Genomic DNA, 20118 nt, shown 5'->3' on the forward strand with positions numbered 1-20118 from the left:
CAGGGCATGAGTGCTGCCCTCCTGACGTCTGAAGCATGTGATGTAGATGCTGATAGCACAAATGGCCCATGTTATTTTGTTATATCTTTATCAGGGATCATTGCAGACCATATTAGCTCAAGGTTTAGGTCTAAACAGTACTGTGTTTTCTGTCTGTTATTCCTCAGTTGACACATTCTTGAGTGTTTTCATTTGACTAAGCCCTCTGTAGCTGTGTAATCATGTGTTAGAGTTCATGACCTCCTGACCCTAATCCGGCACTGTTGTTCTCACAGTTAAGTAAATCAATGAGACTGAACATTAAAACCACCGGCTTAATACTGGTGTTTATGTATGTGTATATATATATATATATATATATATATATATATATATATATATATATATATATATACATATATATATACATATATATATACATACATACATACATACATACATACATACATACAGGCGACCCCGCCTGTAGCATATTCAGGCAAAGCAACAACATCTCCATGGAGACAAGAAGGTGGCAGACCCTTCACCAGAAAAGTTACATTGTGCACCTTTAACATAACATTAGAATTAGATGCTTAAATTACCGCCAGTTGCATATTTATTATGCTAGGCTGTTTAAATGGCCACTTTGTATGCAGTATATTTTATGGGACCTTCTGGGATCTGGCCCTAAAGAGGAAGCATAAGTAAAACTGATTCACACAGTCAGAGGTCTATTTAAACCTGCTCTACATCCAAATGCATAAACAAGTGGAGACTGCTCAGGTGTCATCCCCCTGTGTTTTGGTCCAGACAGCCCCTCATAAAGATTATTGACGATGTACACCATGTGATATGGGGCCAAACAGAACAAGGTGACCTTAAATCTCACTGATGTATTAGCTTTATTGTGCTACTCTTGGAACACTGAAACTTACTGACACTTTTAGATGTTATGGATGGACTATAGCCAGCCAGGGTCGGCTTAGTTAGGTTAATTTTGGCACTAAGTTGATACGAGTTTAAATGTACCAACATTTTTAAGACTTGTCATGCACTGGCCTGTAGAGGAATGAGGAAACACAGGTGTAGTTGTTGAGGTTTTGAACATAGATGGATTGCTCAAACAAAATACTTCAGTTTATCTACACAGTTATCATTGTTGTTCATTTTGTGCTGCGGGGTGTGTACTTTTGTGATTAGTGTTTTTGAATTAACAAGGAAAGTTATGATGCCTATCTCACGTTCCATGGTTTCTACAAAGAGGCACTTAAGTCAGCTCAACTGGCAGGTGAGAACTTATGACCTATGATTAGGTTATGCCAGCATTCGAAATTTTCACAACCTTTGACCAGGTGGAGATGGAGAGGCTGAGGAGGCTGAAGGTTCTGCTGATGAGGTGAAGAGAGAGGGAAGAGGTGACCACACATGTTTTTCAATGTATTATTTAGCAATTTATTGTAATTAAATGAATGCAAAAAGTTGATTGCCTTACTTTGAAACATTCCAGGCAATGCACTAACATCTATGAAAATCAGCAGATGACAGACAGAAAAGTTACATAGTTTACCTTTAAGCTGATATCAAATTAAAATCAGACATATTATGGAAAATAGATTTTTTCATTTTTTTTGAAGTGATTCGTGCATGTTTACGCAACCTTTAGTCGCTTATTTTCAAAACGCCATTTTGTAGATCAACCCCCGTTGAATAGTTTGATTTAAAATGTGCTAAATATAACATAATGATCCACAGGTGTCATAGATTATAACTATATAGCAGACACAAGCACAATATGTATTCTTTAAATCTTTATTAACCCCAAAAGTAACCTGTTTACCTTGTCTTGACCTGGGTAAGTGCTTTGGGTGGACTTAATTGAATCCTTAATACATTGAGAATAAACTAGACAGACTATTGTATTTTATTATGCCTCAGCAGCAAAGATGAAGCGAGTATATTCCCTCTAATTCATATAAAAAGCCACAGCGTTGGTCAGTAGCGGTTGTCCAAGTGCCGGGTTAACCAAAAATAATTGAATCTCTTAAATTCAGCGGTGGCAGGTACTGGGGCTGACATGGTGCTATAATTGCATGTACTCTACAGGACCGGGGCCACTCACAGTTCACATTATGTCTGCTCTTCTGCCATTAAGACTACTGTGACCCTCCTGCTCCGAATTATAACACTCAAGCCTAATGTGAGTGAGCGACTGTCAATTTCACCAAATGAAAAGCACACACACGCAGCCAGGCTAATTCTCCCAGCTGGTTCTTACTTAGTGCTGTAATGGCACAGTTAATTGTTGTGGTGTTGTATAAGAGCAGAGATGAGAATATCTAATGTAGTAAAACCTGTTAAGCAACACTGTAAACATGATTACTAAAGAAGAAAGTTCTGGGTTTAATATAAAAATGAAAATACTCCAGCTACTTCAAATGCAGCTATATAATTTTTAGGACTTCACTTGCTCTCACTGACATTAGTTCACCGCCTGCTTGTCTCCATGGAGATGTTATTGCTTTGTCAGAAGTTTTTCCACAGGCTTAAACTTATCTGTCTCCAAGATGACAAACAGGACTGATCTGTGGAGAGGTGATCCCACTCACAAAAAGAATGCATGCAACCTGACATCAGAAAAGTTACACCTTTAAAATAGACTTAGGAAAAAATCTACTTTTCAGTGGTTTTAACCATGTTTCCTCTTGAAGTTGTTTTGGGAGTGATTAGTGCATGTTTGAGCAATCTTTAATCGCTTATTTTCAAGATGCCATATTCTCAATCGATCCCCGTTCTCACCACTACTGACATACGCCCACTGCTCTGTACTTACTCCGTTCTTCAGTGTTATTTTCTTAATCAATGATATCTGTAGGATTCAGCAGCGTCGTGTAGTCATTGTGGTACAAATGAAAAAAAATCATCTGCTACTCGCTAGTGTGATGCACAGCTATCCATAGGAGGTGCCATCAACTTCACGGCTCTTTGTTATGATGACTTTAGTGCACTTGTTTCTTGTTTGTTTTGTTAGGTGATCCATGGGTGTTGTAGATTATAACTATATAGCAGACATAAGCACAATATGTCTTCTTTAAATAAAAATTAAATGGGTAATGAGCATGGTTGTTTGGAAGATTTTGTGCTTACAGCCAGGAAACAGTGATTTCTTCCTATTTGTGGCTTCAGGTGTCTCCTCTGCCTGATCCTGAGCAGGTTCAAACGCACTTCACATAATTACAATGCAGAACACTTACACCTTTGACATGAGGGAAAGTGCGGTAAGCCACCTCCACTTCATATTTGAACAGCCCTTTGCTCACAGCGCCCCCAGCTGTACACCTTATACAATTAGATCCACTTTCACACTGGGTGGAAAGTCAGCTCTAGGAAGTATGTGAAATTGGACATTTATCCTTGCCTCTCCTACTGCTAATGTTCGCGGAATTTTTCAGTTTTTTTGTGGAGTGCAAGATGCAGATCTTTGAAAAATAATATCCAAGTTTATAAAAGTCAGTGCTATAGGAGGTACATGAAGCTGGTTGTTTATCCCATGCTTTTACTGCGAAAGTTTGTTGAATTTATTGCTTAAAAGGTTGTTTCCTACACTGGCAGAGTCGGAGTGGTGCTCTGTCTCTTAGAAGATCTTTGAAAACTAATATCTAAGTGTACCTCTCTTGGCTGCTTTCAAATGTCGGGGATTTTTCAAAAGAGTCATACATTTGGCTGATGAAGTCATTGCATGCTTTTCAAAGGGGGCTGTGCTAACGCTAGGCACAGACTGACGCAGCGTTTTGGTTCAACAGAGTGAGAGAGGATAGGAGGGCATTTAAGATGAATTCATGTTAATAGCAGGAAATGTAATTCTTGACAGAAAAATGGGATACTCAAATCTAACACGATTTAACCAGCGTTTTATTTGCAGCGTCATCTTAGAAGTGCAATAATACATGTCATCCAAAGAAAGGAGGTAATTTGATAGTCAGGATTGGCAAGTTTTACACTTTTTTTAGACTATACTGTTTTAAAGCAGACCTATTGAGCTTATGTCTGTATATACCTATAATCTATGACACCCATAGAGTTTATATATAAATGGATATACCTAACCTGCTAGCCGCCACATTCTAAATAGGAAGTGAGCGTAGATGCGCTTCCAGCTCCATCGACTCCATATATTCACTTTACATTGGCCCCTCTCTATAACTGCTGCTTTCAGACTCGTCATTTTGGGCTTAAAATGTTTGTATTTGCCTGCTCTACATGATCCTGGTATTTATTTCACTATTGTGTCTATAACTCTAGATATGAACATTAATACGAGGCAAATCGGGCGCCTTCTATCCCCGCTCCCAGTAGGGTTAGGAACAAATTTGATTGTCAGCGTTGCTAAGTGCCACTGGTTTAGCAGGGAGCAGGCGCTATCGCTTAACAGAGGCGCTATCTTCAACAGCTTTGGCTCTTTGGTTACTATGATACTCATGGTTGGAATTCCTAATATGGAACTTTACTCCAAATTCGCCCCTATAACTGCTCTAACCTCGATGAGCTTCATTTGACTGAAGCCGAACACTATGGCTTATGCTTCCTTAGTCTACTTCTTTATACCGCCTGTGATCACACCTGTGGATAATGTTATAATTTGGATATATTCATCTAAAACGAGTCCGCTGAATTCTGCATTAGAAAACTGCACAGCCCAAGAGGAGCACTGCACTAAATGTTATCACAAGAAAGAGTTGGCACCTCCGATGAATAGCTGGTGATCACTCTAGCGAGTAGTGGATATTTTTCATTTGTACCAAAATTACTGAGCAGCGCTGCCAGATCCTGCGCGTATCACAGATTAAGAAAGTAAAATTGGAGAACAAAGTAACTACAGAGCAGTGGGTGTGTACTTGTGGCAGTGAAAAACGGGGATTGATCGGCAATATGGAGTCTTGAAAATAAAACTAACAATTGCTCTAACATGCACGAATCACTTCAAAATTAACTTCGGGTGAGTAAATGGTGAGAGGAAACAACTATAGCATGGTTAAAATCTCTAAAAAGCTTTAAGAACATGTATGTATTGTATTATTAGTCTAGTTTATTTCTTTATTTATCAGGGACAATGCACATAAAAAATATAGAATTACACAAAGAGGTAATATGTTTGTACCAGGCTATAGCAAGATTGCTAATTAAAAACATAATAAATAATATATGGGTAATAAATGCAAACCTAAGTTCCATTGACATAGTTCGTCTTGTATTTAACTACTTTATGTATTAGAATTAAGTTCTGAATCAAATTAGTTCCAGTGAAGCATATTGCAATGGTTATATTTAGAAATTCCAGCTGCCATTATTTGTAAACTTCAGCCTTAAACCTTGTGGTCATTTGTCAGATTGGCTCTCATCATCAGTAGTTTGTACAGTAGTAAATCAACGGTGAAGGGCATCCAAAGCCATACTCGAACATGTGTCTGCTTATGCTTATGTAATGCTGTAAATTTTCACGACTGACTGGGAGAGCTAGAGAGAAAACAGACGGTGTTACACAAGAGGGAGCCAAAACCAGGACAAAAGGTAAAGTGGTTTCTTGAGAACATATTTGAAATGTGATCATGACAATATATGTACGAAAATAAATGTACAAGATATGATTTTACATTTTTGAAACAATTCTTCACTATTTTCCAATGCATGATCTTTGTTTGCATCTTTGTTTCACAGCGTTAAAAATGACCCTTATGGACTTTTTATGAGGAGTCATATTTGTTTATTTCTACTTTGCAATCCCATAAAAGATCAGATGAATATTTAATTTTCCTCTAGCATTTTGAGCACACAATATTATAACGTCAATAATTCATGTAAATGCTGCAGATTGAGCAGAAGTGCACTTAAGGACCAATGACAATCAAGTTCCACACATTTGTTATCCCTCATTATGACCTGAGAGGCTCATATGTGTGTGTGGCTAGAGTCTTGATTAGGAAAGAAGCTCTGAGGGAAAGTGCAAAGTTAACTAACATTACATTTTGTTAGCTTGTGAATTCAGAGCATCCTAATTATTCACTGCAATGAGTTTATAAGTGTGTTTCACAACTTTTAGAAGCCAGAGAGGAGATTTGCGGTCACAGTAAAGCTAACAGCAACTCGGATGCTTGTGCACTTCTTGTTACTCAATAAAACATGTTACGGTTAGAAGCAGGAAGTACACAGCTGACTTATTTTGCTTATAAAATATGTCTGTATTAGGACAAGACAAATTTTGTTTAAATACATGAAAACAAATCAGTACACATTATGAAGGTAGTGTGTGTTTTATATATATATATATATATATATATATATATATATATATGTATATATATATTATATATATGTATATTATATATATATGTGTGTGTGTGTAATTTAAGTGTCTATTTGACTTTATTTTAATAAAAGTAAAATAGCATTACACAAAATACTAAAAACCTGAGAATCTAAAAAGCAAAAAACCCAAAAGCAAAGACCAAAACTATGCCACACAGTGGACAGAGTAAGCATATCACCCTTCTGTTTCACTCTGAGGGCTGGAGGCAAAGTGGGTCTGGGCTACATTTGACTGTTTTTATTCCTGTTCACCAGGGGACAGTAGTACCAGCAGACAGCCCCAGGTGTGTGCATGAGCTTTGTCCCTGACACCATTTCCTGTTGAGAAATGGACCCAGTGCAAAAGTTAGGAGTGTGGGGAGAATGTGACGCCTACTTCTAGAGATGACAACAGAGGGGAGTGTGAGTCCGATGTTTTGGCAATGGGCTGCTCCTCTTCATTTGTTGAATTAGGTTCTTTCTCCGAAGACTTTTTAGCCCTTTGCTCACGCCTTGTTCTTTTGGAATCTTTCTCCTTTTGCAGATCCTTCTGGTTGATAATTTCAAACTTCCTCTCTCTGTAAAAATTGCCGGTGTTGGTCATGTAGAGTAGGATCATGTCACACACAAAGGCTCCAGCCCCCAGCAGAGCAAGTCCCGAGCCCAATGCTATGATTGTCGGAATAATACCGAACTGTCCAGCCTGCCCATTGACAATAATATCAAAGCGGATCCCGTAGACCTTATACAGAGTGCGAAACGTTTGACCACTTGGATCTTTAAAATACTTGGCATACCTGAAGTTGTATCCTGATGCTACTGAGTGTTCCTTATTTGCACTCAGACTTGTGAAGCTGTACTGTGGCTTGCAGTAGGAAGAGTCTTTATCCAGATCACACTCCCACTCAATCAGTATCCCAACAGTACCACCACTGGTAGCCATTTTCCGGAAATCATTGCCGGCCCATTTGACCAACTGTCCAAGCCGGAAGATCGGACAATAGGGATCACGTTTGCTGTCGTAGGTGCAGTTCTTCAGGTAAGTAGCTTCATTGGTTTCAGGCACATTTGACTTGGAGAAATCAAATTTTGGAAAACGAATGTAATTTTTGATGTAGACAGTAAAGTTTTCTGCTGCAGCTAGTAAGGGCTTTTGGGGCTTGAGACTATTTTCCACAGGACACCAGGCGCGGATTTCACATGTTCCATTTTTTTTTATACAAACTCCTGTCTTGATTCCATGACCAGCTATGACAGACTCTCCCTTCTCACAGTCACTGTCCTTCAGACACCTCCCATCAGGCACTTTATTGCTCTCAGGACAGAACCCCAGCCTCTGATTTGGAGTCTCGATGTAATTAGTCACTACAAAGAAGACTTGCTCACCATTTGGAGGTATTACGTAGTCTTCTTCGCCCCAAATGTGAAGACCTGTTTCTGAGCTGTTGGTCAAAGCGACGCCCTTGAGTTTTGTGAAAACAGAGCTTTGGATGGCTTCTTCCGTCTCCTGGTATCCTTTATTGAGCACAAACACCCATCCGATAATGTACACCAGTACAGCCAGCTGATAAAGTCGGTATAATATTCCAATCTTGCTGTTTTTAGTGACGACATATTTCTCGGTTTGGTAGTTAAAGAGAGAAAGGAAAAAGCCTTCCTTAGATGCCATTTCTGTTTGTTATCAGAGCTGCAGACTGCTTTGACTGCTATAAACTGGTAAACTATTGAGCTCAACGAGAAATCAAACTCCTTAAATAACCTTTGGTCTGTAACTTCCTGGATAACCTTTGGTCTGTAATGAAACAGTGTTGATCACATGACTGGGTTAAATGAGCTGAATGAGCTTGGTTGAACTTTCACTTTGTGCTGTACTAGATTTTTATTGGGCCTGTATTTATACATTTTATATTTATTTGCTGATTCCCACTGTTTATGTTTTAGTTTGCAGTTACCTTATTGAAACCTATGGAATATGGTGACATGAGGGAATATACTATCAAGTTTCACACCAAATTCTGACCACAGTTACCATGTGCTTTGTAATCATGCTATTATTAGGCCTGTCATGATATAAATGATCATATTTAGACAAATTCATGACACTGACACAATTACTCTTAAGTAGAATAATCCTATTCCTAATCCTATGGTAGTTATTTTGTATCTGTAATGAGTCGTAGAAGTTACGTACTCAACCCTCCACAGCTCAAATCTAATCACAGAACAGGAAAAATAACAAAAAGTCCCCTAGTACTAAGAAAAAGCCCCCACAACTGGTCTGATGGAACTGTCTCTGCCCTCTGTAGTTACTCACTGAATGCTGTACTACCTGCAAAACAAGTTGCGTGCCTTGGCTGCAGTTTGTAGTTGCGTGGAAGGTCATGCACCAGCTGACATTTGAAAACACTGGTCATTACTGAAGCTTATCACTGTTTAGGGCTTAGACTGAGACATCTTCTGCTAATGAGTGTGTGTGTGTGCTAGAGGTTAGGGACAGTTCAAAGCATTCAAAACACCATCACAAGCTCCGGCAGAGGGAATAGCAGAGCGCACAGGGGGCTAGTCTGTTTACCACTAGTTCATGACCTGCACTTCTTACACAACTGTAAATCTACCCATTTTCTGTCATATCCCCTGAAGCTGCTGGATTCCGTTTGAATACTAAAATAAGTCTGCTGAAATATTTAAACGTACATCAGACTGCTACAATTCTTGGTTCAGACTGTAGAGACTGTTGATTTCTAGCCTTATTGCTCGAGCACTATGACAAATTTATGATTAATAAAAAAGTAAATTAAGTATAAATCTTTACAATCCTATTTTAGTGACAAAAGTCAGCAAAATCGTCAGCAATTATCTCAGATTATTACAATTGGGACTGGCCTCTTACAACAGCATTGGGGAATTTTCAAATGTCAGAACAATAACATTAAAAATTTATATTTGCCAGTCAATGTAAAATGGCACATTCTGCTACATTTTCAGTTTTTTTATTGATGTGTACTCAGAAAAATAGCCTGCTGGAAAACACTGCAGTTTGGGGACCCCTGCTGGTATACATTCTTTTGGTTGCCTTTTGCATTTTAAAATTTTTATTTTGGGAGAGATTGAAGTATGAGTATCACTGTTCCAGGTTTAGTGTCAGTGAAGTTTCATTTTAGCCCCTATTTTGAACCAGTTATGCTTTCATCTTTGATTAGTCCCAGTTGACTCCTGGTATTCCTTATTTTGTTATGCATTTTTGTATATCCCTTTGAATTCCATTGAACGCCTAATACTTTCAGTCTGAGAACTGGATACACACATTTTAAGTATCACTTGCTAAGATAATTCACACACAAATTCAACTGTTTTTGATACTTTTTACAATTTCTCCATCATCCTTCTGTCATGTATATTTCTGTCTCACATTTAGAGGGCGTCTTTTACTACACTAATACGACATAAAAGGGAGCAGAGCCTTGTTCCTGGCTGGAGTCCATCTTGAAGCCCGCAGACCCCAGCTCCCTTTGACATAAACACAGCCTGCAATGATCCAAAGCCCTTGTGAGCCTCTGCCATTTCAAAGCACTTTCCTAATCTTCACTCAGAGACCAGAATACAGCCAGTGGCATCAACGGCTGGACCAGCAAGAGTCCAACAAACACATAAAGTCATAATATTACATAAATAAGCTATGCAATGCGTGGACAGAGTTTTTAGGACAGGGACGGGACAGTTTTGATGCATGTGAGAGCATACAGTGGTGTAGAAAGGATGTGTGAGACAAGAGTTTCTTCATTTGCGGCCGTGACCCAAAACTTGTCACTATGCAATAACTTGGGGCTGTGCAATTAAAAGTTATAATTTAAAACACATTTCATTAACTGCTCTGAATGGCATGGGCATGAGTTGACTAAGTGTCACAAAACATAGCCTACTTGTAAAATGTAATTAGTCTAAGTTTACTCTACAGGCTCATTTTGGCCATATGCAAATAATTGTTTGAAATATATATAACCCAAAATAATCGTGATTTGCACGCCTGTCACAATAACAAAATTTGAAATTTGATATATTGCTGAATTAAATATAGACGATAAATGATAATATTGAAACTCATTTATGCCACAATAACCTAAGAGCAGATTTATACCACAAAAATATTTAAAATCATCAATATTAACAACAAGACATGAACTGTAATAACAAAAAAATATAATAAATTGCAGAATGAAACACCTTAGTACTTAGTTTGTGTCTGTAATGTGTCATAAAAAATATTCATTTGACCTTCTACGGCTCAAATCTTATCACATAGACAAAAAATTACCCCAAATTTCCCAGTCATACAAAGAAAATACCTATGATTAATATTGAACCAAGAAAAAAACAACAACATTGTTCCATCTAACACAGAGGTGCCCGAACTTTTTTTTTTTATCAAGGGCACGCAAATATGTTCGAAACAGAGGGCCACAGACCGGTTATCAGTGCAATGCAGTGCTTCATACTGAGCTTTGACAGAGCTGCTGTATATTAATAAGACTTGAAACACATTCATCTTAGGCCTGTATCACAATGCAATCTGATGTGTGAGGTTATGGTGGTAGAAATAGTTTAATTTACTGTTAAAAGTACTGCTTATGATCAATTGGGCCGGTTCAGCAGAAGGTCTGAGGGCCGCATTTGGCCCCCGGGCCCTAGTTTGGACACCCCTGATCTAACATATACTGAACGATTCGTTTTCAAGTAGCTGTAGCTTTGTAAATCTATTGTCACTCTGCATGGTGCTAAACAAGTAGGATCTTGATAGAGAGGTTGGCTGATGTTTCTTTGAAGCGTGGAACCATGACGGAGAAGAACAATAGGACACAGCTCCACCCAAAGGTCAGCAGGGGTCACCAGAGGTCACATTACCCTGTGTTTTGCCTGTCCGCTCATTGTTGCTCTCCGGTTGGACACACACATGTGCTCAGGTCAGAACATGAGGTTATGAACTCCAAAGAATGTGGTTATGAAAAATAAACTCAACCACCACACCAGGGCAACATGAGTCTGAAGACAGAACCGCGGAGCCAGGAAGGATACACTGTGTAAACAAAGAACTCCACAAAGAATCATTTTCACAGCTATGATTTAGGGCTGAACAAACTGGTAAAAAAATATCTAATTGCAATTTTTCAGTTTTGATAATAGTATACTGTTCACATCCATAGAAGAACAGACAAAAAGATGGAAATATAAACTGACAAATTTAATACAAGTCACATTAAGATTTGCACAGATCTAAACTGCAGGGTTGGCAGTTTTTATGCAGAATAAGACAGAATATTTAGTTGTTTGTGTAGGAAATTATGGTAAACTGCAGCCTTTGCGATCTGCTAATTGTGTCCATTCAAATTCTGATTTTGATTTGATTGTGATTAATCTTGCAACTTTGATTTCTAAATTTTGAGATCATGTCCTTGGGATAGCGTAGTTGTGCTACTTCTTCCATTACATATGCACTGAACTGAAGAATGAAGAAGTTGTCTAAGCTCAAGGTTGCAGAAATGGACTTCTCTTTTCCCAACAATACATCTAGAAGGTATGTTTTCTATTTATATAAAGAATTGCGGCTCAGTTGATTAAGCATTTACCCCTGACCTACTTGACTGCAGTGAACCAAGAATCCATCTGTTACTAAAGAATGTTTTTTTTTTTTTTGTATTTTGTCTATATATTCCTTCATTCTGTGATATTTGATTCAGTGTTTATTTTACATTGCTTGTTATACATTTCTGCACCTGGCTTTTTCACTAACACATCTGTATTATTAAGGCCAAAGGTCACATGACACAGTACCACGTCATCCGATTCACGGTTTGCCTGATGATTCATGCTAGCTGTACATTCCACCACACTGCACGCTTCTTCATCTTTTAACTTGCAAAGATAAACCCATTTTGAACATTCCTCTACAAATGTGTGTCATTCACTTCGCTGCATAAGTAATATCACCACAGTGCGTTTTGAACCAGCTCTTCCAAACGCGCAGGTGGCTCATTGACTGCTCCGAGCGCCGGGTTCCTGTACAGTGAATGCCAAAATGAGATTTGAATAGCTTGAGGTGTAATCCTCACCTGCTCTCACTGTTAAATCCTCAATGGTTTGACTTTTTTGTCTAGACTCTTTCATTTTTCAGCTACAAATGCATTTTCCTTTGAGGGATTAGTCAAAATGTTTTTACAGTGTGCACACAACCAGACCCACAGCGATATCAAGGCAGCACTGCACAGCCACACAAATATGAGGTTATTTTTAGATTTCTGCGTCCTCCTGATATGTACCTCACATTGTTTTGCAACTGTATAATCTGCCAAGGCAAGGGCAATGTCACAATAAATAGAAAAATATCCATGAATAGAAAAATAAATAGTCACAATAAATAGAAAAATAAAGGTGTAGTATGTAATCTTTCTGGTTGAGAGTTCGTCATCTGCTTGTCCCCATCAGTGTCATTGCTTTGCCTAAAGTGTTCCACTGTATCACATTAAACTTCTCTATGGAGACAAGCAGGGGACTGTACCGGCCCACGTTACAGGTCAGATCTGTGCAGAGACTACTGCACTCACAGTAAGAATGCATGTTTTTTAAGGTACTTTCGAGCAATAAAATATACCGTGGAACATTTTAGGTAAAGCAGGTGGTAGACCCTCCACTTGGAAGGTCAACGTTTGGATGAGTGGACAAACAACTACCAACTGATCTACTGTGATGTACCTCGTGTATGCCATCTTACACCTAAAACCTATTAAACCTTAGACCATCCTCTACAAGAAGAATCCGAAATGCATGTAGCTTGTTTATTAGTCCGTATTCAGTCTTTTTCTGAATACAAATTTGCCCTCTGAACAGACGCCTAATATTAAAGCATAAGTCGCAATCACAATCACAGCGCTTGTCAGAAAAAAATTGCATGTTTTTCCAAATGTCTGGGCCCTAGTAGGAAAGGAGGGTCTTCAGCAGAGGGAGAGGGAAAAAGCCCCACTGTAACAACACATGGTGCCCAGACTAAACAACAAGATGAATGCTTTCCCAACTCAACCTGGCAAGAACGAACCACAATCTGCCCCTGACTGACTCGAGAGAGAGCAGATGAGAGAAAGTGCTGTTATTTGGATAATTATTTCAGAAAAAAAAGCCATTCTGTTGTTTTGTCTGTATAAATTGTTGCCGTTCACTTCAAACGAAATTCTTTTTTTTTTCTTTCTTTTTGTTTATTTATTTTTTGGTTCAGTTCAGCTCAAATGTCCAGACATGACTATACTCTTGTTATCCAAAGACAGGTGTTGCTTTTCAAAACCTTTTTTCTGGCTCACGTGCTACCCTTACCACCCTAAATGAGGCGTCACAGCTGCTGACAGTCAGCTACACAACTTTAGAATCTTTCAGCCTTTGTCTACTCATTCAGTTCCTTGAAAGCCTGACAAGTTACCCCAAATGTTATAATGGACCTGTTTCAGGACTCCAACAAAACGACAGTGTGCTCCCGTCAACCTGAACCCTCACATGTCTCACCTTTGACCCTTCACCTTTCACTCCACTATCACATCTACTCAACCGCCTTCTCAATTCAGATGGAAAAATGGCTTACTCAAACAGTGAATTGGAAATATCGGAGTGAATAGGTTGTGACAGGAGACTGTTGTGGCATTGGCGCCTTGAGTAGCAGACAGTGGTGCAGGTTCAGGGGGGCTCGTCTCGCTGTGGTTTGTAACGGCAAGCCGTTGGATTTGGAGAGAAAGTTCCAGACACGCCCCCACTCTCTTTCAAGTCTGGTAAACCTAGAAGAAAGACATAAAGACCGATTAATGTTTTAGAAGTAATGGTAATGTGAACTTTATAGTGCATATGTCAAAACTTGCTATGATATTTTTATGATATCTGCAACACCTCAGTCGTCCAGGCATGATTCATAGCAAAAGAAACATTCAATTGTGTCAACTGGACAAATGTTTTAGAGTGAAGCAGCGAAACGTCTTCACTCTAAAACGTTTGTGCAGTTGACATTTTTCTTTTACTGTTTTAATGATAGAACAGTTCTTCAAAGCGCGCAAAGCTCTAAAGCTGCCTAAAGAGTACTCACAAAGCTTTATATTAACACTAGTGCAAAGCAATAACTGCACAAAACTTTACTACACAGTTCTCTTAAAGGTTTGTGCTAAGAAAAAGGGGCTATGGGTGAGTTTTTAGCACATTTAAATGGGACATAATTTGGGGAAAATAATGAAAATTTCAAAAATCAGCCATCAGTTGCTTTTGATTCTAAACAATCGTGTCAGCATCGGCCATGACAAAACCCATATTGGTCAACCTCTACTGTTGGGTTTCCATACTTTTTGTGGATATATAAATGACTAACCTTAACCAAAACCTAAACGTTCAACTTTAACATAGTTTAACCCACATCTGGACTTTAAATCACGTTGTAGATCTAATAATAAAAGGTATACGTCACAGGGAACTGTTTGTTTTCCTCACAAAGGAAGCAGGTCCCATGAGTGTGAAATACAGATTATTGTCCCTACAATGTGATTAATAGCCGTCCACACCATTATACAGGGAAACTTGGGGTGATATGTATCGCTAGTGGTACATAGTAGTAGTAGCAGTACCCGAAGTAGTGGTAAGAAGTAGTTGTAAGTAGTGGTAAGTAGTAGTAACAGCAGAGGTAGTATTAGTAAAAGTGATAATTGCAAAAGTAAAAGTAGAAAGGGGACTGTAGCAGTGTAACAGTACTGGTACCCGTTCCATTAATACAACTTCAAAGCAGTTCTGACTACACCACAGTTTTCTCAAGTTATTGTTTTGCTTATGCCTCACAGTTATGACAATCACAATATACTTGAATAACATCTCTACCATGCATCACTTTATGGTTATTCTCTACAGTGTAGTCTTACCCAGATGCCAAACAGTGCCAGGAGGTTAGCAAATCTCAGTGGAGAGCTAAACACAACACGAGTCCATGTGACAAGCCCCCGGCCACACAATGCTCCCTGTCTGACGTGAAGTGGGTGGGGGCGGGGGCGGAGGGGGTAGAAGAGAGGGGGGGAGAGGGTCTTGGCTGGCCTGATTGGAGCATAAACAGCAGCCCAGGAAGTACTGAAGAGAGAGAGAGAGCGAGAGGGTGGGTGATCGTGGAGAAGAGGAGGAGAAGGGAGAGAGAGATAGAAATGTGCAGTAACGCCGGGACACAGCAAAAGTGAGAACCGAAAAACTTTAGGGAGTGGAATCTTGGTTGTTTTGATTCGAACTGACTTAAAAACTGACCGACAAGTTACGGTAAGCCATTTTATAACTTCTCCTTACTCGACTTAAGGAGTTGTCATGCCAACCAATTTTCCATTCTTTATATTGTTCTAATTGTTCATTTTGTTGGCTGCCGGTTTGGATAGGGCCTGTTTTGCATTGCAGTTTCTTTGGTTTTTGTGGTGGCTTGAAGTGTAGCCAGCTATTCAGTGCATGAGGGAGAAAAGAGAAGTATTTAATGTGTGTGTGGCTGCATCTAATTAAGCCAAGTGGAGAGGGCCAGGAGAGGCTGAACTTGAAAAAACACATCATTTTCCCCCAGTCCAGCCCATAGAAAAACAATCTCTCATGGATTTGTTATTCTTCTAATGATGAGTTAGTTTCTCTATGTATAGTTCCCTTTTAGCCTGGAGTAAATATAGTTGTAATAGAGGTTGCCAAATATGGGGATCTTAACGTTTGCCACTTGGGAGATGACACATTCTTCTATCTCCTTCACTGCCATTGCGCTGTGCTGCAAAGATACACTCTGATCATTAGATGCCTGTTAATGTTTATTGTTTAACTTTTTGTAATATAGCCTTCAACCTACTTTATGAACATCTTTAGGGGGTTTGGGACTGACACGAGTGACCTGTAGCTTGTGATAGCATTTTTGAGTTCTGTTGGCCTATAAAAATAGTGATATATAACAGCAAGAAACATGTAGCTGAGACAGTTTTGAAAATAATTACTAACTTAGATTATTTGTTTGATGGATGAGACCCCTTTACTTTGACACAAAAAAGAAAAAAATAACGTTATTAAAATTAGTTAATTGTGCATTTACCATTCATATTATTAAGTTGTTACTTTTTAATCACAAAATCAGTAATTAAATCAGCATTAGCAGTAGTAGTTGTCGTTGTTGTTGAAGTTGTATCACATATCCCAGTAAAAGAATTCAAAGCCAGGTTACTCAAATCCAAGTCAGTACGCATGTTTTTTCCAGACATGCATTCTTCCACGGAAACACAATTGACATGTAATTATGGACGCACAATTGGATTCTGTGGATAGCACGAGTCCTATTGTTTGTTTAACCTCTTGCTTAAGTGTCCGGATGCTGCTCTTCAATGTGAATGATTTGTTGTGTCTCCAGCTCCGTCAGTTTATCAGGATGACTTTGCGACGTCAGGAAGGAAGGCAAAGTGCACCTCGTGAGAAAGACAAATGAGCAGACATCTCCTCTGTCCTCAGCATCAGCCCTCATTTATATGTTGTCTCGAGCAAATTACTTGTTCCGATGACGTACAAAACTTATTGCAATGTCGATTTGTTGTGATATCCATTTTGCAAAATGGGCAAGATGTACACACAAAGAAGAAAAAAGAAAAAAAAAAACACAAAATACTTGACACAAAATATTGATACTTTGCAGTGATTCACGCTGGGAGGGGCTGCGTGTCTATGTTCAACAGTTACTGTGGCGACACAATGCACACAATTAGCAAGCACTTCCTGATATTTTTATTTTATTTATTTTTATTTTTATTTTTATTTTTATTTTTATTTTTATTTTTATTTTTATTTTTATTTTTATTTTTATTTTTATTTTTATTTTTATTTTTATTTTTATTTTTAAACAACACATTCTCAGGAGCCTTGTTCAATGACTAACTGAAAAATGCTTGCTAACTTGTGACCATACTGTTTTTTGAGAGAGCCTCAAAGTGACTTGTGACTGTTTTTTATACTGTTAAACGAGTACAAAATTAGATTAGCTGTTAGTTCCAACTAAATCCGCTCTCTATGGCCAGACTGTGTTAAAGTAAAGTTCAGATTAAAGTCTAACTTCAGTAACAGCGCCTCAGACAGAGCTGTGCCTCCTTGAATTTCCACTGTATTGACACAATGTAACTTATATTTCATTGTTGATAAAGATATAATAAGAACACAAATGCCATTGCAAACTTAGGCACAATTCCTCCAAGCCTGTACATTTTGGATGTTAAGATTTCTAACTTGACCTAGTTTAAGTAATATCCCGTAAATCTATGTAAAATCCTGGTGTGCGTTGAAGCATGCGTTCTGAAAGTGAACAAATTGAAAGTTGCGTTCTGAAGGGGCCCTTTGTGCAGTGATGTGTGCACTCATATGAGGTGCAGTCACTGTGTTATATTGTTTTTACACATGGCAGAGCACCACATGTCTCTGGATGTGAGGACTAAGATTTTAACCAGTTGTTTATAGCTTTACAAGACCTGACAGACATGATGATGTGTTGATCTGCAGATGACAGACTTTGGCAGTGGGTGTTTTGATGGCTGCAGTGGGACTTGGAGCTCAATGGGAACACACCTGTGCTAGTGGCATATGGCCCAGGAACTGTATGAAGCTTCAGAAGGAGGTGGAGGAGGGATAGAGAGACAGAGCCAGGTGCTTATTTCTACATTGTCATCTCTCATGGAGCACTTAAGGAGCCAAAACCTTGTTTCAGTTATATGCATGGTTGGGTCCAATGTGTGCTATTGTGTTATGCATATATGACAAGCCTTGTGCGCATCTTTAAAGTTGCCTTACCTGATTGTAGTGTCTTAAAAATGTGAAAAAAACAAGTTTATTTATAGTTTATTTGAATTTGTTTGCAGTCGTCCAAAGTTATTCCTGAGTTACCTGATGTGTCCATTATTGACAGTGATGAGTTTATGAGCTCTTTGCACAACACTCATCATGGTAAAGCTAAGAACAACTAGCATGCAAATGTACACTTGCTGATTATAAAAAATAATAATAAACGCTTTCTGCAGACAACACACAGTGGCCATATTTTGACATCAAGAGCACTACAATACATCTGTCCCTGGGCCATTTTTGCTCAAATACATGGGAGTGGCAGTTCATGAAGTAATTCTTGGTGATGGTGGAAGAGGAGAAGATGTAGAGGCTGAAGATGCTGATGATTCTGCTGCTACGGTGAAGATGGGCACGTAATTGAAATAGGCAGATGAAAGAGACACATTACAAAACCCCCACTTGCCGCAATATTGGTTCTAGTTGCTAAAGACTTTTTTTTTTTGTGGTTTTGAGTTTTCAGTTTTCAGATTAATAACTTGTTATAACACCACAAGTAATGGAAAAGGCATATGATTGAACCAGTATGGCACAAAATGACTGGCATTCATGGTACCACAATGTTCTTACCTGAAATTCTACCAAAAAACAATCACGGGCTTGGATACCGGTACCTTTCACTGGATGGCATACAGAATAAGAGAGAACACATAGTAAGAAACAGTTTTGTGGTTAAAACTAGTTACTGAATTCAAGTAAAGTAAAGTTTTTCACTGTCATTTCACCACCCCAAACCTAAGCTGTCTCTTGTGTAGACAGCTGCACCCTAATAGAGGAGGTGATGATGGCAGAACATAATCATCTCACATCTCTCCCTCATTAATTGGCTCCTACAGCAGCTCCATGACCCCGGCTTAGGCCAAATCCTTTTCCACCCAACAGATGAAGGCTCTGTTTGAACGTGCCGCTGCAAAAGAACAATACACTTCATTTTGGCGATGTCATACGCCAAATCGGATAAACAGGCTTTTTGTGTTAACTATGGGGTTTGTTGATGTGATATGATGAAATTAATCAGGCTTTCGTTATATTTGTGACTAGTACTTTAATGAAGATAGTGGCTTTAGTGACACCGGTGGATCATTATCTTATATTTTGGACGTTTTAAATCATTTGTCAGAGATGATGATGATTTACGTAGATATTTTATTTTATTTTTTAATGCTTGTACTCAATCTCATGTTCTGGGTTACAAAACTTATCAGTGTTTCATAGGTGACATGAATGGTAAGTTGGGGAAGTTCTCCAATACCCTGGATAAGCTCATTTTTGTTGGATCAATTTTCAAACTCCAATGTAGATACTTTTAATTGTGAATAATTGTTAAGTATTGCTATCACCCCTCACATTTTGAAACTTTTACACACTATTTTCAAAGTTTCCAATACTTCCAACAGCGTGTTTCAGTCATACAGAGGATGTTATTCTTAGAGTGGGACTATTCTAGGCACAGCGGCCACCTGAGTTGTGCTTGAGCTTTTTAGAGATCTGTCTTGTGTCTTGACATGGCATGTTTAGAAGAGCCCCATCCTGTGCCGACTGATAAACAGACACACTCCAATACTCCAATAAGACTCTCTGTAACCAACCATAACGTCTCAATGTACTGACACATGCACGTTTACTCTGGGCTAATTCAAGTGGGATTATAGACACTTTTAACATTAAGGACTTAAGTGTTGGGTTGAAGATGGATTTGTGAGAGAGCGAGCTCCACATCGAACTTGAGGTGTGGTAGAGCCAATAGGATTTTAAGTATTTTGGGAATTAGCGACAATTTATTATAATCACAAACTAGGCCAAATGACGCAAGAGCTGGTTTCCACAGTAATGTTAAAAATAACCAAGCATTATTAATTATTTTTACATTCTTTTACTGTTGTCTATTAGCTATTAATATGCAAGTCA

The 20118-nt window shown here is 38.6% G+C and overlaps 2 protein-coding genes across 13 annotated transcripts in view; one reads left to right on the forward strand and one right to left on the reverse strand.

The window, feature by feature from the left end:
* The window catches only part of si:ch211-285f17.1 (sickle tail protein), a 114537-nt gene that overhangs the window by 31053 nt on the left and 63366 nt on the right, over positions 1-20118 (forward strand). The window lies entirely within an intron of this gene.
* LOC117388421 (P2X purinoceptor 5-like) lies at positions 6376-8022 on the reverse strand. The gene has a single exon (XM_033985966.2). The coding sequence runs from the start codon at positions 7988-7990 to the stop codon at positions 6689-6691; it is 1302 nt and encodes a 433-aa protein (XP_033841857.1). The 5' UTR covers positions 7991-8022; the 3' UTR covers positions 6376-6688.

This window comes from Periophthalmus magnuspinnatus, chromosome 20, assembly GCF_009829125.3.
Source record: "Periophthalmus magnuspinnatus isolate fPerMag1 chromosome 20, fPerMag1.2.pri, whole genome shotgun sequence".
NCBI lineage: Eukaryota > Metazoa > Chordata > Actinopteri > Gobiiformes > Gobiidae > Periophthalmus > Periophthalmus magnuspinnatus.

Coding starts and splice junctions, on each gene's coding strand:
- LOC117388421 (XM_033985966.2), bottom strand. CDS start 7,990: ATGGCATCTAAGGAAGGCTTTTTCCTTTCTCTCTTTAACTACCAAACC.